The sequence below is a fragment of the Colletotrichum scovillei genome (assembly GCF_011075155.1).
Source record: "Colletotrichum scovillei strain TJNH1 chromosome Unknown Contig00010, whole genome shotgun sequence".
Taxonomy (NCBI): Eukaryota; Fungi; Ascomycota; class Sordariomycetes; order Glomerellales; family Glomerellaceae; genus Colletotrichum; species Colletotrichum scovillei.
The window spans coordinates 3855846-3882407 of NW_023336268.1; the positions used below are offsets into that span (position 1 = coordinate 3855846).

Genomic DNA, 26562 nt, shown 5'->3' on the forward strand with positions numbered 1-26562 from the left:
GTCGTTCCCACGCATTCATCTACGGAACATCTCCGTGGTGGATCGGGAATTAGTGAGCTGATCTAGAAGCTGTGGTCTGTTCATGTTTTCTTCTATTTACCTAGCGGCAATCTTATTCGCGAAGGCTCTGCTGTGCTGATGAAACCTTTTTCTTGTTCGCGAAGACCTTATTGCTGACTATCTCAATAGGACAACGACAAGGAAATGGGTTCGTCTATTCAATCGCGGACGGCTTCATCTCGAGTCCATCCTAAGGCCCGCAAAGTCCACCCCCGGTCCCCGTCAGGGTCGGCGCGCGACAGACTTTGCAGTACCTAAATTACTCTCTCCCACTTGGCGGCGTTACCTGCACCCGAGCAAAAGTCGCAGAAAGACAAGACGTGTCGCGTGCTGATGATGACCCGGGCGACAGGGCTGATGATTCCCGGTACGGAGCATACTTGTCACTACGAACCAACCCGTCCCAATAATCTTGTTTGACGGTTTGACCCGTGCTTCCCACCGCTCAACCCGGGGACCGGGGCTTTTACCAGTAGCCCAGCACAACGTGTCGCACATCCAACAGGAAGAAGCAACGGAATGGCACTTTGACATATACGTCTTCGGTCTTCTTTGGCCTGGCCGCTGTCCGCCCCTGAAAATAAAATCATCTCGGTGAAACAAACAACTGCTGCTCACCCGATTTTGAGATTATCATCATTGCATCGTCTGCAAGTACCGAGCCGAGGCTCCCTTCGTCGCAGGCTCGCAGCGAGGTTTGCCATGCAGATTATCCGTACTGTGTGCCTAGGCCAACCAAGAAATAGCGAGGCTGGGACTTCCCACATACAAAGTACGGAGCCCACGCTGGTACAGCACAGTTCGGGAATTGCATGTCGACGACGTAAATCTCGGTTTCGGAGGCCCATCGGCGTGCGGTAGCTGCAACCGCCGACATTCAGGGCCATTCACGAATCGGCGCACCACCGAGGAATAATCGCGCGGCCGCACTCGTGAAGTTCAGACTTCAGTGGCCCGCGCGGTTCATTGGGCCGAGACGACGGCGCCATCGTGGAGTCATGGGGAGGGGGGCTTGCGACTCTGGGTGAAAGCAACGGACGGTACAATCGGGCTGGTCGCTGGCCCGTCGATGCCGGCCTCGATGTGAATCAGATTGGGTGGCCTGACGAAAGGCGTTAGAAAGCGTCACTGTCAAAATGGGGCTCGCAGTCGGTGGCTTGAAATGGCTTCGAACTTAACCAACACGACTATTCGACCCCTTCCCTGGAAGTCCCTTTTTTTTCAAAATACCATTGCCGGACGCGCTTATCTAATCCATCGGCCGCCGTCGCCGGCACCGAGACTTACCAACTAAAGACGGAACGCGAACGAAGGGTATCCTGCATTCCTTAGCTCTGTAGTTCCAACTTCCGCCCAAAGTCCACCGCCGCAAAAGGGGGAGGGGAAACGAAAAAAGGGACCTCGACCCCTTAGACGCTAGGATGCCAGCATCATCGAGGCTTCATGATAATGGCATCACCCTTGACGTGCCTCATATAAGCGCCAAATGAATGTCATCTCAAGTTTTGCAAGTCGGGAGACGGGGGTTGTAGGGAAAACAGAGAACAGGCCAGATCATGATGATGCAAGATGTCAACGGAGCACCCACGCGAGGCGCCGCATCAAACAAGCGACCTTACCTTTGCCTCTCTTTACCGCCAGTATCGCCTGGCACTACTGCGTAGCACATACGCAATCGCACGCGCAGGCAGGGATGGTAGCGATGCAGTCACGCAGAGCCACTGAACCAGAGCTCAGAGGGAGCCGACCAGGCCCAATACGAAATGATTGGGGGTCGAGGTGACGACGACTCGCTCTCTCTTATTCTTAGCGCGCCCCGGGGCTCAAGGCTCAAGCAAGCGTAGCCAAACGATGCCCGCGTGGCCTCGTCCGCCGCGAGGTTGAATGACCAGGGGAGGAAAAGGACCCAGCGAAACCGAGCGGAAAGCGAATGGAGCACATCTGGGCAAGCTCGAGAATTTCCAGCCTCTGAACAAAGTCGGCCGAGTGAGAGGAAGCTGGAGATGAAAGACTGCAGTGTGTGGTTGGGTGAGCATGGCAGCCATGGCTTTCCCGAGCACTGGGGCATGAGTACTCGGATCGCTCGGTGTCGAAGGGACGAAGTACCTCTCGAAAGTATCGGTACCTCCGTCCTGCCTCGGGCGAGCCTTGGGAAGGTACCGTACTTTTGGTGTCCACTTCTTCTTTGAGCTGTTGACTTCTTTTTTTTTCCTTCCAATTTTCTGAGTCTTCCTTCCTAAGGTATGCCCCCACTTGGCGAACGACGTTCCTGGATGCTCAACCCCACTGTCGTCATGAATCTCTCCTTTGCTTTTCCCTTCCTCTGGTAAATTGCTTACGGAAGAAATCTCAAATTTCCCACATCGCTTAATTCCGGATTCCACTTGTTTCCCGCGCGACCGCTGTCCGCCCACCGACAAGGACGCCGCTGCCCGACGCCTCAGGAGCCTCAGTAGCCCCAGGAGGTCGGGGTCGGTCAAGTTCACTCTTCCGTTTCCCGCTTGCTGATCTCTCTCTACCGTAGAGACCCAGGCCTGGCGATAATTTCTGTACGGATGTCATTTACGCGAGGCGCAGATACGCGGTACGCGGGTAATACAGCGGCAACACCACCACATCCACGAATCCAACTTGAGAGTTGAGACATATGGAAGACCTCTAACGGTCTGTGACACTCCGAATCCTGTCTCTGCCGTAGAGTACGGCGTACGGATAGTGTACAGTCTATTGCAGTCTGTTCCGGCCGACATACTCCGCACACGGACAGTCACGGCCGTCACTGGGATGGGACGATGCTCTACACATGGCTCGATCGGGACTCGAAGGGGGCAGACGCACTGCACAATGCAACCAAGAGGGTTTTCTCACCTTTGCCTACAGCGAAACGCTTCGCGCTCGAGGTCCTGCGGCCATGACAGGAACATCTGCCAATCTAGGCTACATCAAGCAGCACAGGCACACCGAAACCTCCCGGCGGTAACCCCTTCATACCTCGTTAGATTCAGATTGCAACACGCGCGAAGCCCAAAACCGACATCTCGTGATCTCGCATCCTTCTCGCATCACTCCTCGCAAGCCGCAAACCCGCCCCCGAAATATCATCTCTTGGCTGTGACTGGGCCTCCGGGGTGGTCTCCCCCTTCCTACCTGTGCAGGCAGCTGTGTGTATGTACCGACCCCTTGCGCTCTGCCAATCGATGCGATGCCCCGCCCATACGTGGGAGACGCCGAAGGAGCGATGCCACCAGTCGCTACCCGTTCCATGCTGCAAGATGCAAAGCTTGGGTGGTGGCTAGCCTCGACTTATTGCGGAGGATGCAAGATAAGCATGTGGGATATGGTTGTGGTAGTGACAATCTCGGTGGTGCGTGCAACATGCAATTCATCCAACTTTGCTCAAGCTAACAGGCTTGCTTACACAGCAAGTCAGACGACCGACGGACGAGTGCATACGCTGGCGGCTGCTGTTGCTATTGCGCTGTCGTTGATGATTGATCTGCGAGCAGCAGAGGCCAGACCGCGAACTTCGCGGACTTGGATGATCCCGAGCCCGACGTCTGTCTGTCCGCCACATGGATGTCATCCACCAAAACCCACCAGACTACCTAGGCGCCTTGTCTTGGCATGGGTGACGGCTTACTAGTGATTGTGTACTGCGTAGGTCTTGCAAGCCACTAAAGTCAGGGATCGTTTTTTGACACTTTCGCCGCGTGCGCCATAGTCGACTCTTTAGTAGCCATTCACACGGCGCCAGCACTGAGACCTGACCAAGTCGGCATCATGGATCACCCATACCTCTAAACGGCGACTAACTCAAAAAACTTGTGACGACCATCACATATCCATCGGGCACAACACTAATCAAAAGCCTGTCTTTGCGCCGGCGTTCAGTACAAATGCCTGTACTTGAAACCACCACGATGTCCGTGTTGACTGCAAGCTCTTGCGCCAGACCGGCGACTAGTGACTAGGTGCTTTGGGTTCTGCAGCCGCTTCAACGTCTGCAGGCGGCTTCTCGAGACTCAACGTCGTCAGTTTTGTTTGATTCAACATCAACTCCTTCACAGTATTTTGCAGCAGCTGCTAATTAACCAGGGCAGGTTTATACTTCCGCTACGTATTGAAATCACATGGCCTGCAGGTTCTACCCGTCACCGTATCACCTTGTCTCACCGCTGAAGCGCTACAGCGTATTGTCTGTGTCAGTCCAGCTGAGGAGGGTGGGCACACTGAAGTATAGGGCACCACCGGCAGCATTCATCGTCATTAAGAGGCTCCAGCGCACTTGGCGGTCTTGGCAGTTTGATATTGTCTGTGCTACCTCCTCCGTACAATACCGAACACGGCAGCCAGTCACGTTCCCGCGTACTCGCGTAACCCACAAAACACAGGTCGACAGTACCGACAAGGGGGCGAGCTCGGCGGAAGTGTTTGCAGCAGCTTCTGCCTCTCTCAACCACTCCAGTGTTGTGCGTCGCGTGCGTGTGCGTTACGTTAGGCCCCGCTGATGTGAGCCAAGGTACCAACGTCCACTCCTTCAACGAGCCCAAGAAAACACAATCGGCGAGCAAGAGAACTCACCAGGATTTTTGGGGCCCTGGCAACAATCGAGATTGTGAGCCTGCAAAATCGAAATTTGATGGAACGACGGTGGCCCGGCCATCGGCGGACTTTTCCCACTCCTCCCGCCCCATTTCCACCTCGGAGTCTTTGGGCGGGACTCGTTGACGACGCTCCCCGAAATGAGCCCCCCAAGGGATTCTTCCGTATTTTCCAGTGGGGTTAATCGGACCCGCCAAACAGAATAATGGAGCTTAATCCAACTCCGGCGTCTGGGCAAGCCCTGTCTCACTCTTAGGTCAACAAAAGTGGGAGAGTGAGTTGACAAACTGAGAGAGGGAGACAGGCGCAACCGCCGGTGCGCACAACCTCCGAGCGATCCGGGTGCCAAGACCCACCAGCACTCCGTGATACCGCAGCCGTTATGACTGCACTGATTGGCTCTGTTGATTATAGAGATTCATGAAGTCGCTCATGACCTGGAGGAGTCGGTGAGATTCGAAAATAAGCTTACAGCTTCACGAGTCACCATCTCGGTCTAGCAGCGAATCCCCGCCTCCCGTTCTTGCTTGTATCACACACGCGCTGCAGCCTGTATTCGCTTTGGCAGTTCTCTGCTGCTGTCTCACATCATCCATGCGTCTCGCACGTGCCCTTTACGGGTGCTCAAGGAGCCAACCACATGAGTTTGTGATATTGAATTCTGACCTGCTCATCTAGATTAATGGCCTTCTGCCGAGTTCACTGGCACCCAACATTTCGCTGTGTCGAAGATAGCATGAATGCCATAACCGCGACGTGGCCCTTGTGGCCGGGACACAGACGGGGATTGGTCTCCCAGACGAGTCTGATTGGTTTCTATGCGCATGAGACTGTGACAACCCTCCCAACTATTGGGTTCAGTGGTGTGGATGGTCAGACTGGCATGAGCCTGCTTCATGAGGAGCCCCCGTCTACAAGGCAGAGAACGGTGGTTCCCTCTGGAGTGGGATCGCCCTGGTTGTCGGAGGTGGTTCGACCGCTCAAACACGGGCAATTGGGATTCGTCCGAAGTTCTGCGGACACCTTATTTCCGATCACCCCGTTTATGGGACTCTAGGTGATCATCTCCTTGAGCCGCCCCGGCCTTCGGCGTTAATCGGAGGGCGGGACTCCCCTGAGAACGGCCGCGCCGGGCGGAAGCGAAGCCGGATTCGCCAGTCGGTTCCCTACCTGATTCTCAGTTTCTTGCACGTTTATCAGCAATTTGGTCTATTTGTTATGGCTATATGCTTCTGTGCTTACCGGACAGATACTTGCTGTGATTGAGGCTCTTTCTCGAGTCGAAACAAACTTTCCAGATGGCAGAGAACGGGAGTCTCAGGGGTCTTGGCACCAAGGGGCCAACATGGAACTACCATGTTGACGGCCAGCAGCAGTCGTTGCACATGGGATAAGAGTGTTTCGAGTGTCTACTCCCCGAACGGGAGCAACCGAGTCGGCAACATGACCTGGCTTCAGAATGGTGCTCGACGTTGGCTGAACTTCTGCCGGTCACTGGCCGGAGCGGTGAAAGGCAAAATCGCCCATGAAGAACACCAGTGGGGAGTCGTGCCGAGAAGTGGACGAAATGCATGATTACTCTCATTGGTGTCGTCTGTGCTGTCAAAGTCAGGCCGTACTCTCTCGTCATGGTAGCGGCGGGAGGTTTCTCTCTGGAGTTTCTCTACCTGCTTCCACGGTTTGGGGCATAGGCTTTGGGCATTGTGTCTGGAGTTCAGACCGCAGTTTTGTCTTTATTCTTTTTTTAAACTTGCCTTTCTCCCACTTCAGAAGTTTGAAAATTGGCCTTTGGGGGTCCAAAGACGGAGGCGAGGGAGGGGAAGAGAGTTTATATGAACTGGGCTAAGATTAGCGAATTGAGGGGAGCCATGTGTCTCTCCTCATACTGCGATTCTGTCAAACTCCAATTTAAGGAGGCGAGGCTGAGAGGCACGGGCATCGCCAAGGTAGCCACCCAATACCATAGCACGCCCAGCCAGCAGGTTGTTTCCCAACTACGTTCTTACCCATGCGCAGCATGTCCAAGGCGCATTCAGAGAACAGACCAAAGCCAAAGGCGATCTTGAGTTGTCTTGGCTTACTCTTGGCGCCAATGCTGGAAGAGTTGAGATGATTTATACTACAACGTCTGCTGACATGAGGACTGTGTTTTGCATGACTGGCCGGCGAGGGGCGGGGCAAACCGTTTTGTTTTACCGCTTTTGGAGATCTTGGGGAAGATCCGGGGGAGCGATCTGGCGGACGGGACGGTTCAGCTGGGCCAGGAACTGGAAGGTCGAGCGGCGAGGTGTTGAAGCTCTGGTCGTTGCGGTCACATAGCTGTCTAGCTCAGGTAAGGTGAGGTAAGGTAAGTTATGGTAAGGTACCTGGTGTGGAGGAGGCGAGAAAAGCTTGAGAAGCGTGGGCTTGTTTATGCTGTTTGCAGTTTTTGGGTTTCTTGCCGGAGATGGGAAAGGTGAGGAAGCTCCTCCCATTGTCGCACAGAGATTTTTGTCGATGCTTGTGAGGCTGGAAATCTGCTATGGCCTTCTTTTTGTTTTGCATCGGGGACGGTTTCCGAGGTTATTCATATTGGTGATACGAATAGGGCGGGATGAGTCTACCTTGGTTTCTCTCGCACCCGCGGAAGATGCTGGACACGGATATCAAGTTGGAGATTTGAATTGGGTTCGTGAAGATTTTGGATGGTTACTTGAGTTGCCGGAGATGTGTAAGGCGGTGATGAGGTTTCCCGTAGGGTGCTACTCCAGGTGCAAAATTCCATCTCACAAAGGTCAAACCAGCTATAGGAGTGATGGTAGGTCCAATCAAATTGGTTAACTGCTTCCAGTAACCCTTGATTTTCAGGAAGAGATGATACTGAAGCTAGCCAACATCCTCTTGGTAACTTGCCTCTTCTCAGCTAATCGCAACCAGACAATTAACAGTGACTTCTCGCCTTACTAGCGGGTATTCCTGGATGCTAGTTCGAACAGCTAAGCTCCAGAAAGAAGCCGAGAAAGAGGAGGGGGCGAAACAAATACGTTCAGCCAAGCAGTGACCACCAACCTTTATCTCTGACAGGAAAGACGTTCCTAGCTGAGATGAACAAATTCATGCCGGGTGCCGTTAGCGTTAGAAAACTCCATCTCATGATCGCTTTTTGCCTCTCTCCTTCTCTCAGAGCACAGCTCGCAGACGGGCTTCTTCGGTGCTATTGCCGAGATATTGGAACCCAGTTTGGGTCAAGGACAGCGAAACGGTTCAAGCTCGACTCACCCCACCCACCCTCTTCCTTTGCCCGTTTCTGAGAATAGAGTCGTGCGGGAAGGCTGAGACTTGTTGACGTGCATGAACTGCTTGCCGACGATGGTGCTTCAGATATGGAGAAGGCGTGCTGGTTGGGTCAGAGAGCGAAAAAAAGTCTCTTTCGTTTGCTTTTGTGAGACTAGAAAGGTTGTAGAAAGTGGATCGTTCTTGTTTCTAGGTTTCGAGGCGGGAATTGGTGTTCATGGTGAAGTTTGATGCTCCTTAACTGAGCAGGCAAGGAGTTAAGTTGGTAAGCATAATGAAGGGCGAAGAGAAAGGCTTGTCTCCTACAGACTGGCGGGCGCGAACGGGGTGGCATCCGCGTGACCGATCGTGCCGAGCCCGGCGGTCCAATCATCGGCGTCTGGGGGGAGTTACCCCCGGTGCCGAGTCGCCGATGGGGGGCCAAGTTGCGGGTCCGTCTCGGCGGGCGAGGGGTCCGGCGCTAGTGTAAAACGACCGGTGTGATGCGGGAGTGCGGCGCGGGAAGGGGGACGAGGGCCTGTTCGACCTATCACTGACGTTCGATGTGAAGTTGACGAGGTGGAGCTTAGCGATGTGTGTCTTGTGATGAGGCCTTTTTGACGGATTAGGTATTACGAGGTGTATACTTCAGGGGCAAGAGGATGGGGTTGCAGAGGCACGTGGTAACAAGCTGCGTCGTTTGGGATGGATCCGTTTCCCTGTTCGAAGGGGGAATTCGGTAAGCTGCTGTGGTGTTGGGTGATGTCGATAATCAGCTCGAGGCTGTACAAAACAGACTTGTATACAATGTATTGTCTACATAACTAAACCAAATTCAAAAACCATTTAAATCCGTTAGGAACAAAGCATTCATCTGTTCGATATGCAGAACTCGATCCCAAATCCACCTGCGCCAATGCCTCGCCAACCACCACAACCACTCGCCCGCGTCCTCGCCGCAGACGAAATCGTCCCCACGGTCCAGCGCATCCTCGCAATCCAACGTGCCGCCCGCGAAAACGCAGTCGCAACCATCACGCCGTCCGAGGCGACCTTCGCCAACACCATCGCCAGCTTCCTGCGCGCCGACGACGAGACGCAGGGCGAGACGGGAACTTTTAGCGTGCTCCGCTTCTCTGGCCCGGACAAGGCTACCACTGAGGCCGTGGAGAAAGCAATGAGGCTCTGGTCTGCATCTACGGCGGAGAGGCTGCGGATGAAGGGGGTCTACGAGCTTGTGGATACCGTCAAGAAGAGGGATGAGAAGGAGCTTGGGAAGGAGGAGAAGAGGATCGTGAGGGATTTGTGGTTGGATTATCGAGGGGCTGGACATGGGGTGTTGGATGAGGAGGGGATTCGGGTGTATTTGGAGCGGAGGGAGAGAATTGAGGAGTTGAAGAGGGCGTTTAGAAAGAATCTGTACAAGGGTGGCGGAGGCCTCTGGTTCACGGAGGCGGGGTTGGAGGGTGTACCCAGAGCAGAGATGGAGAGATGGAAGGTTGGAAGGGGAGACGTACCAGAGGAAAGGGGCAAGAGGTTTGTCACCCTGGAAAGGGCGGATTACGATGCCGTGCTGCGATATGCGCGTGATCCGGAGACGAGGAGGCGGGTGTACGTCGCGTTTGATAACCGGTTTCCTGAAAACATGCCGCCGTTCAAGGAGATGCTTGTCCTACGAGATGAGAACGCGAGGATGTTGGGGTATGGGAGTCACGCGGAGTTCCGGATCGAGAGGAGGGTTGCGCCGTCGACTGAGTGGGTTGAAGAGTTCTTGGAACGGTTGAGAAAGGGATTGGAGCCTCGGGGAAGGGAAGAGATGGCGAGGATCGCGGAGAGGAAGAGGAATGAGTTGGGGATTGTTCGTGAAGAAAGTGATGAAAAGGAGGGGAGGATTCTGCCGTGGGATTATGAGTACTATACGAGGCTTCTTGAGGCAGAGGCGGACGTTGATCAGGAGAAAGTTTCCGAGTATTTCCCCCTGAATCATACGTTATTGGCCATGTTGGGTTTGTTCTCAGAGTTTCTGGGTCTTGAATTCGAACCCGTACCGGAGAGCGATCTAGTTGGGAAGATCTGGGACAAGGAGGTACAGGTTTGGGCCGTCTGGGAGGGAAGAGGGGAGAGAAAGGGAGAGTTTGTGGGGTACCTGTACGCCGACGTTCTCTGGAGAGAGGGGAAATACCGGACGGCGTGCAATGTCAACCTCCAATGCGTACGTTGCCGAGACCTGTTCTCCTTTGGGTTCGTTCCATCAAGAAGAATCACTGACTGGTAAACAGGGTTACTCGAAGAAGAATGGCACCAGAGTCTACCCTGCCACGGTGCTCATGTGTGCCTTCCAGCCCCCTACAGCCGCGTCTTGTGCGCTGTTGAAGCATCGCGAGGTCGTGACATTGTTCCACGGTACGCCTGAACCAGTTCAGTCCCCTTCTTCGTCCCTTTTCTCTCACATTGTCATTCTGAAATATGATTCGCCATACACTCATTTTCTGCGCCCGTCCGATGGGAATGATTATTGCTCACACCGCACACGCAGAGCTGGGTCACGGGCTTCACGATCTCATATCCCGCACAAAGCATACCCGCTTCCACGGGACGCGTGTGGCACCCGACTTTGGCGAGGCGCCGAGCACGATGTTGGAAAAGTGGTGTTGGATGCCGGGAGAGCTTGTCAAGATGGGCCGGCACTACACGCGCGTCGATCCGGCGTATATGGCAAAGTGGAAGGAAGACCATGCGGACGGCGAAGAGCCCCCGCCGGAAATGATGCCAAAGGAGTTGGCGGAGAAGTTGGTCCAGAGTCGAGAGCTGAACCGGGGTCTATGGTTCCTAAGGCAGCTGTAAGTTTTCTGTCTTTCCTAACCTTTCTTTTATTACCTTGTGTGATTGGTTTGGTGATATGATGGACTGCTGACACGGAACAGGGTATTTGCCACGTTTGATATGATGGTGAACAATCAAGAGTCAACCGAGGCCCTGAGAGAGCTGGACGAAGTGAAGCTCTACAACGACCTTCAGGATGCCATGACACTCAGGCCGAATCCTGGTAAGAGAGGGTACGGACTGGTTCACTCCACGCATCTCATCGAGCTCTATGATGCGGGTTACTATGCCTACATGAGGTATGTTTGCTGCATAGAATCATTTCTACAATCTCATCCAGAGTTCGACGGGAGCTGAGGCCCTCTACCAATGACTCAAGTCCCGTCACTACAACTTCCAAGTGCAGTGCTGACTTACCACGACCAAGCGCCCAAGCATTCGCGGCCTCGTTCTTCGAGTCGTGCTTCGCCAAGGATCCCCGCAGTCCTGAAGCCTGGGACCGGTACCGAAGAGGAATCCTCGAGCACGGGGGCAGCAGAGACGAAATGGAGATGATGAAGGAGTTTCTGGGTCGGGAGCCCGGGCCGGATGCGTTGTTGAGAAGTCTCGGGTTATTGAAGGGTGATGGGAGTGATGTTGAACCTGCGGCGGCATCGACTTGAAACCATTTGCGATGAGTCTCATGGCACTACCATCTTTGGTATTTCTTCGAGAAAAGATATTGAGTGTGGGATACGACGATTGTTTGAGAATAATTATTGGATCGAGTCGCGGCTGAAGTTGCTCTCAATTCAGACTGAGACTAAAGCTCGCATTAGAGAGCTCAGCTGACCTGCTTGTCCTGCGTCTGCTCAGGTACCACCGCTCCGAGACAGTCTCAATAGACCCTGCTGTCTCTTGCTCACAGTGTTTCTGGCTCTGTCAAGGCCCAATAGTAAGCAGATCAGGTATCGGATACAGTATGTTGCGCAGGCAGCCCCTTTTCTGGGGTGTTAGAAAACTGAGACCGCAATTCAATACGAGACTTGACAGTGTTACTTTTGTCATTGGCTCAATCTAGTGAGACATCTTTCGTGCTCATCACATTTGCCTTTGCGGGTGCCAACGGTGTTACTGAACCATAATCCCACGATAGCTTCATGTTCAGCTGGTGTTTCTGGGTCTCATTCGTTGGTATCCGCTCATGCTGACCGTGCCACATTCACCCAATATTGCTCGAACTGGCTCAGCTGGCTCATATTGGGACCAGTGAGACCGCTCGACGTGTCCCGCATTTGGGATCCTACGATAGATAAAAAGCGACTGCCCGTCTGCTTCAACTCGTCTCCATGTCCCGCTCAATCCCCACTTAGCCATCAAGAACTCAAGAGTTACGATCAAATCGTCAACATGAAGTTTATCATAGTCGCCTTCGTAGGCTTCATCTCCTTTGTCGTTGCCCAGAGGTGCAACGCCGACAACTGCGCCCGCAGAGTGACCGGCACCTTCAGGGCCGCCGGCGTCCCGGACGTTACAAGCCGCGGCTTAGACTGCTCCTCTTACATGCAAACCACGATCATCCCGGACACGTTGTAAGTGCCACGAACTAGAAGCAGCCCGAGTCATATTCACGGACGCCAGCTCTAACATGATCATTTACTAGCACTTCAACCGTCACAACCACAATCTACACCGACAATATCCCCCTTACCCCAACCACTACCTTCTCCCAGTCTACAACCCGCGCCCCAGTCACGCAATTCCCAACCTCAGTCCCATCCTACGCAGCCGTCTCCTGCACCAGCACCAGCGCCTACTCCTCAGCCTGCAGCTGCTGGGGCTACAACCCGTCTATAACAACCCTCCCCGCGCCAGTCGCCACCGTCACGGCAACCCAATACGCCAACCCAGGCTGCCGCGGCGCCCGCGACTGCCCCTTTGACGGCGTGAACCTCTATCAGTGCCCCGGCGGCGGTGGAAAGCTCTGCACCTGTCTTCGCGAGGTCGATAGGAACTTGGACGAACCGAGTCGGAGGCAGGTCTGCGTGGAGAGTAAGGGATGTAACGAGGCCAGGACGTGTACTTCGTCGAGCAGCTGCAGCGCGGGCGAGGCGTGCGTGTGGAATTACTGCTGTGAGCGGCAGCGGAGGAGGATTTGTCTCAAGTATGCGCCTTTGGCGTGTGGGAACCCGACTCTGCCTAGAAATATCTTTGAAGAGCGGCGGGAGGTGGTTGAGGGCCGAGGTGGCGGGATGGTGTGAGCTTGGTTGACGATGCTTAGAGTATCCTCAAGGTCATGAGACGGCGGGATGAGATTCCTCGAAATCGTATGAGGGCTTCTGTTTGAGGGACGACTGAGGGACGTTGTGTCGGCGAGTGATAACCAGACAGACGAGAATGCCCAAAAGATTTCTGGCTAGCCGTAGGGAGCAGGATAATAGCAGAATTTCAAACCCACTCGCTTCCCAGTCCAAAACTTCAAACATGCACTTTTGATGATGCCCTCACCTCCCCTTCCACCTCACCCGACTAGCATACTGCGCAAACCTCACAACCTCCTCCTGCTCAAGCAACAACTCCACAGTGTAATACTGCCTCGCAAGCTCCTCATGCCCCGCGAACCGATGCACAAAAGAGTGACACAGCCGACACAGCCACGCGACGTTGTTCAGCTCCTCCTCGCGGTGCCACCCGCGCTTGACGACCTTGTCGTGCACCATGCGCGGGATGAGGTGATGGTACGTCAACCCGATCCAGTCCCGCCCGCACAACTCGCACCCCTCCACGGAATCCCGCGTCGAGCGCGGGGGAGGCGGCGGCGCGACGAGGGCGGAGATGTACTCTGTCAGCACGGGCGCCAGGAACTCGTGGGCGCCTTGCTTCGCTGGGTCGACGATATGGTAGGCTGCCAGCGAGTCCGCGACGTCTGGGGATAGAGTGGGTAAGAGGTCTGCTACGTCGGCGCCGGTGAGGGGAAGGGGGAAGCGGGATTGCAGGAGGGATGGGTCGGCTGTATGGGCTGCGTGGGACAGGGATTTGAGGTCCGGGGGAAACGAGTCAAAGGTTTCGGAGGCGAGGTAGGATGTGAAATCGATCATGTCGTCTGCGTCCACCTGAGTGTTATCATCGTCGTCGCCGGTGCCGCCGCCGCTGGTGACGGCTGAGGGCCCATCATCATTTTGAGAATTGGGTGGCCGGCGAGGGTTCGCCTTCTTGGAGCGACGCTTTGGTTTCGGCGCGGGTTTTGTCACGCGTTCTACGACGGCGGCAGAGAGGCAGTCTCGTAATGTTTCAAACTGGGGTGAATCTTCATCAGAACTTCTCATTGTCTCATTTATGGTAGTGAGTTTGGATTCTGTGAGGTGAGATCCTTTTCATGAGAAGCGTGAGTGAGATGAGGTGAGGAGAAGTGAATCGATGACGTTGAGTCGACGTTGCTTTTCGGAGCTCACCTCACGATCCGTCTGGACGGAGGGCGGGCGATTTTAGGGCACTTTAGCGTGTGTCTGTGGGGAGCGGGGGGCCCGGGTATAAGTGAGCATCCCCTCCCCCGCGTTTGTGGTGACGGAAGCCGACTGAGAGGCGTTCGGACGACATTTCTCACATCTAACCATCGTGGCTTTCATTTTGCGAGGTCTTCGTTCAATATTCATCTCGTAGTATTCAGCATCAAAATCACGGCTTTGACACAGGCAAGTCTGGGCCATTGAGCGACATGGCGCAAGACAAGCCCAAGACAATCATCGCTTTTGATCTATACGGCACTCTCCTATCGACCGAATCCATCGCAAAGCAACTCGCAGAGCTGTACGGCGACGAAGATGAAGCAAAGACCCTCGCGGCGCAGTGGCGGCGATACCAGCTCGAGTACACATGGCGTATCAACAGCATGGGTTCGTACCGCATTCAGAATCTTATAAGGCATAAAAAAGGTAATGATAGACTAAGACAACGAGACACATCTAGGCACATACCGACAATTTTCCGACATCACACGCGCAGCGCTGAAGCATGCCATCGCGGAGAGAAAGAAGCCATCTCTCTCAAAAGAGGACGAGGACCGTCTGATGGAAGCCTACAACGGTCTTCAAGCCTTCCCGGATATTGAGTCGGCGATGCGCATTGTCGAAGGCGACAGCTCCATTGACGCGTATGTGTTTTCCAACGGAACGGATGACATGGTCGGCGCATCCATCAGAACCTGTCCCGAAATCAACCAACGCAAGAGCCGCATCTTTGGATCTGAGAAGTTGGTGACGGTGGAAGGGGCACGCTGCTTTAAGCCCGCTCCGGCGACGTACCGGCACTTTGCGGAGAAGGTGGGTATGACTGGTAGAGAAGGCGACATTTGGCTGGTGAGTTCAAATCCGTTTGACGCACTTGGAGCGAGAGCGGCCGGGTGGCAGTCTGCGTGGATCGACCGGGCCGGGACGGGGTGGATTGATGCACTGGGAAGCGTCATTGACACCGAGCCGACAATTGTCGCTCAAGGGGTTGATGAAGCTCTACAGAGAATTGCGGAGCTCGCAAACTAGCCATGAGGAAAACAGCCGCTTGAGATTGTAGATCTGGCAAGGTTTCTCATTGCCGCCTCGGTGTCGCTTTGCAAGACGGAGAAAAGAATTCACTTCAAGCATCATGCTGGACCCCAAGTATCCACATCACGTTGGCAACGGTTTCTGAGCTTATTTCAAGCCGGAGCACAGTGCTAGTCCTATTTCCCAAACTTTCAAACACTGGAATAGATCACCATGACGACATTGATGTCATTCAGACTGGGAATTCGTACTCAATGGGCCCGTCGCATCAAGATACCTAGGATACGCAAGCCGATTCACAAGCGAAACAGTCAAACGAGTCTCAACCTCCGGCCTCCGGCTGCAACTGCAATGCACGTTTCTATCGTTGATGATGACGATGGATGCGAGAATGATGCCACGTAGACAACAAGCTTAAAAGTTTAGTGCCTATTCGGCATGTTATGCCGTAGTCGGGTCTTGACCCTTGAAGCCTTGGACGTGGATGAGATGGGCAAGGTTGACAGTCATTTCGGCTAGTTTTGCCGCATCGGGAGGAAAGCGCGCGCTGATGTAATTGTACTCTGTGTCTTCCACGACGAAGCTGTGTTCAATGTTTAGCAATCGTTGTTGCATCCGCGGAGGGGAGAGACACGAACGGTCGGTTGGGCATCCAGCTGCTCTTGAACTGACTGGGATCTTTCACCACTTTGCGCATCTGACACAATAAGCACTTGAAAAAGTCGTCCTCCGTAATCTGAGCCGTATACTTACCGAATCCTCGACATTCTCTGTGCCCGCACCGTACGTCTTGTAGTAGTCGCCCAGAAATAGCCTGGTTCCATGATACGCCAGCGACTCGAAGCATCCGGGGAGGGCCGTCGTCGTGCAGTGATACAGAACACTGTTGCCGTCCTGGCCCTTAGTGTTGCAAAGCACCAGCGGACCGTGGCAGATAGCCGAGACAATCTTTTTGCCCGGCTTCTTGGTCTGGGGAAAGTAATCGGCCAGCAGCTTCTGCGCGGTGGTCGAGTCCATGAGCTGCCTGACTTCCTTGTCGTGACCGCCGGGAATATGCACAATGTCAAAGTCATCGAGCGTAAAGCCCACCGATGTCCAGGACAGGGGGTTCTGCATTTCGGCAGATTTGACCATCGTACCGTAAAGCTTTATCGTGGAGGCCGCGGCGCCCTGTTAGACGGGTAGCAGGTCAACTCTATTGCATCACCAGATTGCCATGCCTCGGCGGATGGGGGAAAGGCGGGATATTGGCTAGGGGAGGAATTTGCAAGCGCTCATGGTGCAATTTTGTTGACGTCGAACAATGACGACGTTTGCAACATCTTGAGAAAGAGAGTCATCGTACAAGAAACTTCTGGGAAAGGCCCTCGAGCATGCGAGCATCGCAGCGGGGCGTTGAGCCCGTTTCGGTCGCAAAGTTTACGTCGAATCCTGCATCTTTGAAGGCCTGGTAGGGGATAGCAACCTCTGCGAAGCAAGAAGGGAGAGATTAGCTTTGTGGTTCGTAACGCAGATCCCATTGAGTAAGGGTTTTGCCATGTTTGGACGATTGGAGCTGGTGCGGGGCCAGAGGATTAGGGGGATGGAGATGGAGTCTGACAAGGACCGGGACGATGTCGGGGACTTGGCGTTGAGGGGACGGGCGAGATAGGATGGGTGGGCGAGCGGAAGGATGATGAAGATCACCTGCCTGTGGGATCATGGCCGTAGTCGGCCATGATGATGAGGACTTTGACCATATTGGTGACTCTTGAGTGTGTATTACCGGCAGCGATAGATTGAAGCCGAACGAGAGCAACGATGATGGTACGAGCTGGACGAGACGACACGACACGGTTGGCGTTGAAGGATCTGAATCGTCTGAAGTTGGCTGACAGGGAGAGACGTGGGAGTGATCAACGCGGGGTTGGCAGATCACCGTGGCCGACGAATTGTACCGTATGGCACGGCACACACGGATAGGTACTCGTTGGTGCGTGCCGCATGGCCGGAACAAGCGAGACAGGTTGACATCAGCGTTGAACTCTGAACGTTTGAACAGCAAGTCAGTCGTCAGCTTATTTCTTTGCACATTTGCTGCCCAGGAGCTTGGCTTGCATTCCGCGTCGGCAATCCTCGCATGCCTCTGCTGACTCGTTAGGGTTGTTGTTGGCTGCTGTAAACAGAATTAATCTCGTAGACGTGTGTATCTGATTTGATATTGCGTCTCAGGCGAGATGAAGAAATGAAGAAACGGCTCGAAATTGACGGACGGACTGAAAGGACTGTGCTTCATGTGCTTGATCAAATTGATGCGTCCGTGAACAAATTCCCGGTTCCAAGTTGGACATTGGATGAGCGGACCCTGAAGCAACCCGACATGAGGCAGGCAGGGCCCAGAGTCAAGGGGCAGGCAAGGGCAGAGGCAAGGGCAGGCAAGCAAGGAAGGCACACCATACCTACACAGTAAATGTCCGTGTGCCCGGTTCCTGCCCCTAACTTCTTGAGTACGTACCTCAAGTGGTAACGGAGATGCAGCGCTAACGCAACGGGGACCCGTCAAAAGCGGACCCCCTCTCGACGTCATCTCTGCCAGACTTTTTCCGTCTCTCCCCCTTACTGCGTACGTCTGCGCCTTACTTTCCGTTTACCTGATACCTGACTACCTTACGGATACCTCAAGGCTCAAACTCTTGTTCATCTTTCCATCTCCCCGTCAGCCCGAGTCTGCCTTGTCTACTTTGTCTGTTACTCGTACGGCTTGGATGTGCCGTTGCACGGATATCTGATTCTCATCTCATCCTTGCTTACTTTACCTTACGGATTCGTGGCACATGCAGTTACATCTGCACACATTCATTCTGTCTGTACCTCGCAGTAGGCCAGTCACAATGCGGTTACCAAAATGCAGACTACCCCAGTGCCAAGCGGCTGATGCGAACCTTGACACCAGGCTTTCATCCTGACATTCTCTGCACGACTAATGGCCACCATTCCACACATACACTACACAAGTATCCGTAGCTAGATACAGGGCGGACAGCTCACCTAGCTACAGCTCCAACGATATTCAAGCTTTCACCAGTCTCCATAACGCATGACATCGTGGCCCTCTTGGCCCCGTCAGTACCGGCACCAAGTCCACTCCAACCCGCACATCCTGCCCTTCTCATCCAGTGGGCCCGCCGGTTTACGCAACCACGCCAACTTAGTCTCCCCGGACTCGCTCCCCGGATAGGAAGAAGCAGGCGCAAGCGCGCTCTCGAGTCTCTCTCATGTAATTACACACTAACACCCTACCTACCGGTACGGAGTACAGAGCACTTCGTCCCCTTGCCCTCTCCCATGTATCCGTACCGAACCCTTGCTGCCAGACTCCCGGCAGCTCGGAAACTCATAGCTCGCCTAGATAAGGCCACTATGACCCGCCGTTGTGGACAGTGACGACAGTCTGGGCCCTTCGTTTCTTGATATATGCCCCCTTCCTGCCACGCCAAGTCTCCGCGCCCGTTCTCGTTCTCGTCACTCTTCATCGACACACTTCACCCACCCATTCCACCGTCCATCCCATCTCCAAATCACGCCCACACGCACGCACACGCACACGACGATGAATCTCTCACTCGACAAGACGACGCCTGCCAGCAATCTTCTCTCGGAGCAGGTCCAGCTCGGAGGCACCTACGTTGACACTGTTGTCGAGATATCCGAAGAGCTGTTTCACATGAAGGAGCTTCTACCGCTAGTCAAGCTCCTGACCCTGGTCTACAAGATGCGCTCACCAAACGCTGATGAGGAACATCACATGAACACCCTTTTACGGACATTGTCAGGCGATAACCTCAACAAGATAACTACGGACCGGCATCCCGAAGGATTCACCAGAGACGAGATTATCAAGTCATTCAGCAGATTTCTGAGCCCAGTTCTCAACGGTCTCACTGGCCTCGGCGATTTCGAGCAGGCCGTGGGCGCTGGCGAAGACCCTGACTCATTCCGCCAATTCTGGGCTCTCGACGACAGAAATCTGCTCTCCGACGCCGCTTCAGGCAGAGGCCCCCTCGCCGCAAGCACAGAACCCATCATCCCATTCCTCGAGACCTTTATCAAGGACCGCAGTCGGCGCATAGCCTTGACTCAGGATCACGGCGCCCTAGTGCTGGTTCCCAATCAAACGAGGCCCGGCGATGAGATCTGGATGATGTCCCGCGCATCGTCCTTGGTTGTCGTGCGAAGACTTGATCAGCCGGAAGACTCGACGACAGACCTGAGCGTCCTAGGCGATGCTTACAGCCACGGGTTTGTCAAGGGTAAGCCGCCACGGGGCTGCAAGCGTCAGGCTTACGACGACCTGGAATTCTTGACATCGTCCGTTGCTGTTGGCCTCGCCGGCGGTGTGCCGAGGTAGAAAGTCGTTTACTGAGCTATCTTATTTACAAACCATCTGCCGATGCAACTTCGCCATGGTGGGCACGAGACTGCAAGAGCAACACAGCTTTCAATAGTGCAATCTCTCAGCATCAGCCACCTGGTTCGAAGGATAGTCAAGCCTCGTTCTGCGCCATGAGCCGATGGAAATCCTCCCGCATGCCCTTGTCGCTGTGGCTGCATCGGATCGCAACATGTATACTTTTGTACAACAACAAACCCGAGGAGCAAAAGTCCCTCGATGAATCAATCAGCGCCAGGGGCAACAGCCAGGGTCATCACCTCGTTGACTCAAAAGGCAGCATTCTGCAGCATTATTTCTTTTATTGCCTTGGAGGGTGGAAAGCTTTGTTACATCTACCACCCAACGCCTCTCCTTGGCATTGGGTTCTGGAAACGGGAGTTTGGGAAACTGGGAATCACGGAATTAGGAAAGGAAAGAAAAGGCAACACAGAACAACACTGGCGTACCATGGGATTCTCTTCGAAAAAGAAATTGGGATTTGCGTTCTGACACTCATCACTTTAGAGGCATTATTAGATACCCCAACTTGAATCTTTTATTAAATTGAACTTTGACGAAACGGTGAATTTGATGCAATCTCGTCTATCGCGAACCTACTCAGGTACTGTGGTCATTGTGGAAGGTGGCTTAATTTCCCGGGATGATGTGTTGACAAGTGACAACCCCCCTTGGGCCTCCAATCCCAAATGGGGCCCCTGAATCCTCCTGAGCTATCCGTATCCTACGGAATGGTCAATAGGGCTCTAGCGAACCTTAAAGCGACCTAGCTTATCACGAATGAGGTAAATAAAAGACGTAGGTTTCCGTACGGAGCGTCGGATACGGAGTCAATGCTTACGCGGGAGCCTAAATCGGAGCGGACCTCATTCGCTAACGGCGCCGTTTGTTCTTTCACTGCGTCTCAAAATATCTCTGCTTAAATACTCGGGACAACTTTCTTTCACCAAAAGTCTAAACATTCAATTCAGCCGCGCACCGTCGCACGCGGAAACCGTTGGTGAAATTGCACTTTGTGCCACGCGACGACGGTGTCGACGGTGGGAGGCGTTTTTTTAGATTACTTGGGCAACTCTGCAACCCCTCGCAGCTGGCACCAAGTGGAACCCGGCGTGGCTGACACTCCCGAGACATTCAGCGGCTGGTGACATATCTTGCACATTCAACATCGAGTTTGAGTTGCACAACATGGACGGAATCTTGGCTTACGTCCTGAGGTCTTTCACGGCGGCCATCTTTGTGGCCGCCGTGGGATCGGTGTTATACTTTATTAAGCTCCTGAGGAAGCACCGGGGCAAGATGGCCGAGCTGAGGAAGCAGGGACTGGTGAGTTCTCCTTCGCCCTTCTTATCGCGCTCCATCACGTTATGAGAGACTATCATGAAAGTCCACATCAGACTAACCACAAAACACAGCCAATCGTCCCCCACAGCTTCCTCTTCGGCAATCTCCTCGAGGCCAAGAAAGCATTCGACACCCTCCCGCCGGGCGTCCACGCAAACTACGCCCTCGCCCGCCTGGGCGAGCTCCACGGCAAGAATGGCGCCTACTACATCGACACCTGGCCCATGGCCGACCCGATGCTCGTCGTCACAGACCCGGACATGGCCCACCAGACGGTCTACCACCCGGTCGCCGGCTCCCAGAAGCCCCCCATGCTCGTCGGCTGGTTCCACCCCATCACCGGCGGGCCGAGCCAGTTCGACACAAACGGCCGGCCGTGGAAGAATCTCCACGCCCTCTTCAACCCCAGCTTCAGCAACCAGAACATCACCGCCGCTGTGCCCATCATCCTGGGCAATATTGCCACTTTCACCGACCGGCTGCGCGCCAGGGTCTCTCTCAACTCCTCCGGGGGCAGCGGCGGTGGTGGTAGTGGCGAGGGCGACATGTTCAGGCTGGAACCCCTAATGCTAGATCTCATCACCGACGTCATCGGCGAAGTCCTCCTCAACGTCCGCCTCGAAACCCAGAAACAGCAACACCCCCTCGCTGAGGCAATGAAGGGCCAGCTCCGCCTCAAATTCACCTCCCACAAGCCCGAGAACCTCCTAGCCCCCATCGACCCCTTCCTCCTCTTCCGCACCTGGAACGGGGGGCGCATCCTCGACAACCACATCAAGCACCAAATCAACGCCCGCTTCGCCACCCTTCTGCAGAACAAAGCCCACAACCGCGACAAGTCGGAAAACTTCCAATCCGTCCTCGACAGCGCCCTCGAGAACTGGCTCGCGCAACCCGGGAACACCGGGCGCGAGGAGCTCGACGCGGCCTACCTCTCCCTCATGACGCGCAACATGCGCATGTTCTTCTTCGCGGGCTACGACTCCTCCGCCGCAACGATAGTCTACTGCCTGCACAACATCGCCTCCCGCCCTACCATCCTAGCCCGCGTCCGCGCAGAACACGACGCCGTCCTCGGCACCGACGTCTCCGCGGCACCCGCCAAAATCGCGGAAACCCCGGCCCTGCTCAACGCCTTACCCTTCACAAACGCCTGCATCAAGGAGTCCCTGCGCCTCTTCCCACCCGCGGGCGGCATCCGCCAGGGCTGCGCGGATCTAGTCCTGCACGACGCCGAGGGCAACGCCTACCCGACCGACGGCATCGCCGTCAACATGCTGCACTGGGCCATTGGCCGGAACCCGCGGTACTGGGCCCGGCCGGACGAGTTCGTACCCGAGCGATGGCTCGTGACGGATCCGAAGGACGAGCTGTACCCGCCCAAGGGCGGCTGGCGGATCTTCGAGTACGGGCCGCGGTTGTGCGTTGGCCAGCAGCTTGTTATGACGGAGGCGAGGGCCGTGTTGGCGTGCGTGGTGCGGGAGTTTGATATCCGGGATTGTTATGGCGAGATTGACGGCGGTAAAGGGAAGATTGATACGAGCGGGTTGGGCGGGCAGAGGGTTTTCATGGTGGAGGCGGGCGCTGCGCATCCTACGGATGGGTATCCTTGTAGAGTGTCTTTGAACGGGTATGGGAAGTGAGCGGTCTTACACAAGTTCCTAACTAAAATCAAGCACATTTATCTTGCTCTTTTACATGCTCATGTTTGTGTGCCTTCGCTCGCGTCAAACCTTAATTTCTTTGGCGTGGAAACGATTGCCTATAAAGGGGATGAGGTCCTAGCAGTCGAATGGAGAGAAGCGATTTGCGGTAAGAGAATTAGGCTTCCGTAAAGAGAAAGGCTCTCAATGTCAGCAAGCAAACCAAGTCAAGAACGCTGACGTGGGATCCATATTCTCTCGAAGTCAAGACCATGGGCCTCACGTGTGATTCCCGTGCAAGGCGCACTTGCACTCGGACCTAACCATGGGAGACACCTTTGCATGACAAGACCAGTCAGGGGAAAATAATTGTAACGCAGTGCAATTCTTTTCAGTAATGTGTCTTTTTAAAAAAGCGAGAGTGATATATAATCAAGCCGTGGCTCGTTAACATTGGGATCTCTCTTCCATCCCATGTTTTCCTTCTTTTGGTGTCGTCTGATCCAACACCCGGAACGCCGTGACCCACGTGGTATAATGAGATGAAAAGTATACAAATTTGCAATCAGACACCGAGTGTCTATGCAAGAAGTGAAAGAAAAACAATTCGAAAATCAGAAGGGTATATCCGTCCACCTTTTTTCAATCATCCGCCTTTTCTCTCTGCGAGTTGGAGGACCATGAAAGCATCACTGGCTCCTCTTACGCTTCCGCTCCCAAGTGTTCTCTTCAGCACCGCCGCCAACAATATCCGACTCCTCGATTTCGATCCTGGGCGGCGGCGGCATAGCAGACAAAATTGGTGGGCTGCTCGGTCCGGCAACACTATCGTCGCTATCCTGCCTCCGGTGTCCAAGAAGCGCCTGCCTGTCTCCTCCGCGACCGTGAATTGCCTCCTCCTCGTCCATCTCCGGCACGGCGACGAGAACGTGCGAGCTGCCCCAGCTCGGCGCGCGTCCCATGCTCTCCCGCGTAACAACCTTTCCGTTCGACATGGACCCGCTGCCGACGTAGCTGTCGCTGCGGCCGAGAGGATCCGCGCCGGGGCTGCTGTTATTCGCCCAGCCAAACTCGTTATTCATGGCGCGTTCGACCATGTACCTATCAAATTGCGTGTCCCTTTCGTTGTTGTACTGCGAAGGTCTACGCTGGAGGGATGTCGCTTCGCATTCCTGCTGCTGCTGTTGTTGCTGTGCCGTCTGTTGTGTTTCTTGCTTCTGAATCGATGACTTTGTTGAGGATGTGGATATCCGGCGGAGGGAACGGTCTGCAAGGCTGAGGCCGCCAATGGAAAGGCGACCATTGTAGGAGGTCTCGCCTTCGAGGTCGTTGAAGCCGTAGGGCTTGTGGTTTACGGGGTAATGATAGTCGTCGTACTTGACGAGTCGGCGGTACGTCTGGATCGCGTAAACGCCTGGTATGGCGACGAGAATTCTATGTGTTGTCAGTTGTGTTCCTATGGGACTCATGATTATCGGCGTGGCTTACAGAAGAAAACAATCCAAGCCGAGACCAACAACTGAGTAGTGGCTGTCCTTTCTCTGTACGAATACCACAACATCGAGAGCCAGAACGGCCAGGGAGCAGACGATCTTCAAAATGTGGGTGAAAAGCATGGTCCATGGCGTCAGGGTTTCGGCGGCGAGCTTTGAGATTTCGTAAAATGTGGAAAATAGGCAGACGAGGGAGAAGGCGATGTTGACAGATTCCCAACTACACCCAGGTCAGTACACGCACTTGATGGTAAACACAGCCCCAACCCTGACTTACACGACCTCTACCATGGGAAACATCCCTTTTGTTTCCTCCTCGGTTTCCCAGTTCCTCAGCGTGTCCGATAGGCGCCAAGAGAAGAGTGCGATGACGACAAGGAAGACTAGCAACTGAAGGATCCAAAGAGGCACAAGCAGCGCCATGCGCCATCTTGACCTGTCGAACTGAGCTTGTTGGCGATGTAGAACCATTGCTGCGATTTCTTGTTGGCGGTAAGGATGATGTTCCTCGGAGGCTTTCGACTCGGGTCGCCGAAGTTGATGTTGTTGTTCGAGGCTGAGGGAGACTAGTCTGGACTCAAGGCGAACACAGGGAGTTATAAGCTGAAGGTCTTAGACAGGATGAAAATCATAACAATGACGACAGGGATAGTCAGTCGGAAAAGGGCCCGAGAAGCGCGGAGAGGGAGGCTGTGATGAGGCGACCCAGCTGGCAGGTGGTTGCTTGATTCGAGTGTGTCTGCATATTGCTATATATAAAACCACCTCTTCCAGAAAGCCGGGACGTTTGAAATGAGCAAGAGGAATCCCCAGCCAGGCTGCAGTATATCGAGGGACACTGAGCCCTGTCTAGGAAAAACTGCTCTAGTCACAACTTGCTTCTGCCCTAGACGGATTGGCTGGGCATCAGGGCATCTGGAGCCGCTTTACTACAGGTCGAAAGCGGTGAAGCGTACTCTGTATACAGCCACGATTGTTTCATTGGACAAACTCTTCAGGTTCCCGCAGTGAGCTGCCCCTTGTCAGCCCAGTTCAGCTCCTAGCACTGATCGGGGGCGTAAAGGATACCTTTGGACAAGGACTCAAGGAGCCTGAGCAGTGGGAACGTTGGGAGCAACGGGGGTCCTCCGCTAGTCATCGTTGGATTGTTGGAGCCTAGCAGCTAAGCTAGGGGGATCTCAGGGTCTCGGGCCATGAGGAGATTAACGCCGTGACGCCTTCCCGCGAGAACAGCCACCACCCCTAGGCCTGCGCGGCTCCCTTCCGTGGGCTAACACGCAAGGGCGAGTATCTTGTCGAATGGTGGAATGTTGCCATCCCACCCACTACTCTGTACTGTGTGAGGCATCGGATGGCGTTTGCGGCTGAGTTCAGGGCCATGCGATCGATATCACTCGATCAGGCAAGCGGCCCTGGCCATCAGTTCATGCCCACCTCGTCCCTCGCAGACCAGACAATAGCGAGCATCCTAATACTGTCAGGGACGCTGCGCTGACAGCATGGCAGACAACAGCATAGTGGGCAATAAGCGCGGTATCTCGAACAGATGACTGCAAAGTACTTCTCGTCCAGGTGATTCGCAGTGCCAACAAATGCGCACCCCCAGCTTCACAGCCTGGCTGATGTCAAACGAAACAGGAAATGCGAGTTCCAGGGTTTCGGCTCTCTATGGCGAGGTGGAGGGTCGGGCAGATCAAGGGTTGGCTCCAATTTCATCTCGCTACGCGCTTGTCGTCTTCCTTCAGGATCGGTTGTCGATGGGCATGAGACGCGCTTGTGGTGGCTGCGCAGGCAAAATCAACCAAAACCGGTCCACTTGTAAAATTCCCCGCCTAGACCATTGGAAATTGTGTCATTTTGCGGCACAGGCAGACACGTTTTGTTCGTTCTGGGGGCGCTGGTCTGCGAAACAGAACCATCGAGGGCTGCCGAAACTAGTGAAAGTCGTGGTGGGAGGGATTTCCACTAACTGGCTGGTCCAACGTCCGAACGTGGGTGACTGGGTCGGTCTTGTTGGTCTGTTTGATGATGTGGTGACCTCTCCTTGGCTGTTCAGCCTGTTCTGAGCTCTGGTCTCCTCCCCCAAGAAACCAACGGCAGGGCTGACAGGGTGGGGAGAAATGTTGAAAGCGGCCTAGTTCAAGGCTAATTCGAGCGTCTAGCTGCTGACGCCAGGGACGAGAGACATCGTCCGGTTCCTGGTTTCTATTGCAATCTGTTCATCTCTTGTGCTGTTCTTGCATGGGACGGTGAGGCTGTGATCCGTCAAGGCTGCAGCTTTCCACGAGGAATTTGCGCGAGTTCATCTCGATGAGGACTGTAGATGGGAAAGGTGAGATGCCATGGCGAGGCCGGATTGTTTACGACGAGCTTAATTGAGGTTGGGTCTGTCCCTAATC

General features: G+C 54.4%; 8 protein-coding genes across 8 annotated transcripts; 5 read left to right on the forward strand and 3 right to left on the reverse strand.

Moving 5' to 3' along the window:
• Positions 1-8680: 8680 nt before the first annotated feature.
• On the forward strand, positions 8681-11694 carry HER10_EVM0005793 (peptidase family M3). Its single transcript, XM_035475397.1, has 5 exons — positions 8681-10126; positions 10194-10317; positions 10451-10754; positions 10839-11036; positions 11165-11694. The coding sequence occupies exons 1-5, from the start codon at positions 8798-8800 to the stop codon at positions 11397-11399; spliced, it is 2190 nt and encodes a 729-aa protein (XP_035328027.1). The 5' UTR covers positions 8681-8797; the 3' UTR covers positions 11400-11694.
• A 432-nt stretch (positions 11695-12126) lies between these two features.
• Positions 12127-12977, forward strand: HER10_EVM0002375 (uncharacterized protein; the record flags this gene model as incomplete). Its single annotated transcript, XM_035472090.1, has 2 exons — positions 12127-12308; positions 12380-12977. The coding sequence occupies 2 exons, from the start codon at positions 12127-12129 to the stop codon at positions 12975-12977; spliced, it is 780 nt and encodes a 259-aa protein (XP_035327681.1).
• A 243-nt stretch (positions 12978-13220) lies between these two features.
• On the reverse strand, positions 13221-14042 carry HER10_EVM0000243 (YisB protein; the record flags this gene model as incomplete). The annotated part of the gene is made up of 1 exon (XM_035470034.1): positions 13221-14042. The coding sequence occupies one exon, from the start codon at positions 14040-14042 to the stop codon at positions 13221-13223; it is 822 nt and encodes a 273-aa protein (XP_035327496.1).
• Positions 14043-14315: 273 nt separating this feature from the next.
• HER10_EVM0006261 (haloacid dehalogenase) lies at positions 14316-15422 on the forward strand. Its single transcript, XM_035475852.1, has 2 exons — positions 14316-14609; positions 14683-15422. The coding sequence occupies exons 1-2, from the start codon at positions 14432-14434 to the stop codon at positions 15249-15251; spliced, it is 747 nt and encodes a 248-aa protein (XP_035328067.1). The 5' UTR covers positions 14316-14431; the 3' UTR covers positions 15252-15422.
• A 90-nt stretch (positions 15423-15512) lies between these two features.
• Positions 15513-17593, reverse strand: HER10_EVM0008989 (ThiJ/PfpI family protein). Its single transcript, XM_035478494.1, has 5 exons — positions 16945-17593; positions 16600-16721; positions 16008-16424; positions 15893-15951; positions 15513-15837 (listed from the first exon to the last, which is right to left on the reverse strand). The coding sequence occupies exons 1-5, from the start codon at positions 16991-16993 to the stop codon at positions 15696-15698; spliced, it is 789 nt and encodes a 262-aa protein (XP_035328303.1). The 5' UTR covers positions 16994-17593; the 3' UTR covers positions 15513-15695.
• Positions 17594-17912: 319 nt separating this feature from the next.
• HER10_EVM0002305 (uncharacterized protein) lies at positions 17913-20199 on the forward strand. Its single transcript, XM_035472022.1, has one exon. The coding sequence runs from the start codon at positions 18844-18846 to the stop codon at positions 19639-19641; it is 798 nt and encodes a 265-aa protein (XP_035327673.1). The 5' UTR covers positions 17913-18843; the 3' UTR covers positions 19642-20199.
• A 375-nt stretch (positions 20200-20574) lies between these two features.
• Positions 20575-22670, forward strand: HER10_EVM0006433 (cytochrome P450; the record flags this gene model as incomplete). Its single annotated transcript, XM_035476017.1, has 2 exons — positions 20575-21009; positions 21099-22670. The coding sequence occupies exons 1-2, from the start codon at positions 20872-20874 to the stop codon at positions 22668-22670; spliced, it is 1710 nt and encodes a 569-aa protein (XP_035328093.1). The 5' UTR covers positions 20575-20871.
• Positions 22671-23359: 689 nt separating this feature from the next.
• On the reverse strand, positions 23360-24883 carry HER10_EVM0002654 (uncharacterized protein; the record flags this gene model as incomplete). Its single annotated transcript, XM_035472356.1, has 3 exons — positions 24441-24883; positions 24159-24383; positions 23360-24104 (listed from the first exon to the last, which is right to left on the reverse strand). Exons 1-3 carry the CDS (start codon positions 24632-24634, stop codon positions 23360-23362), a joined length of 1164 nt encoding a protein of 387 aa, XP_035327715.1. The 5' UTR covers positions 24635-24883.
• Positions 24884-26562: the final 1679 nt, after the last annotated feature.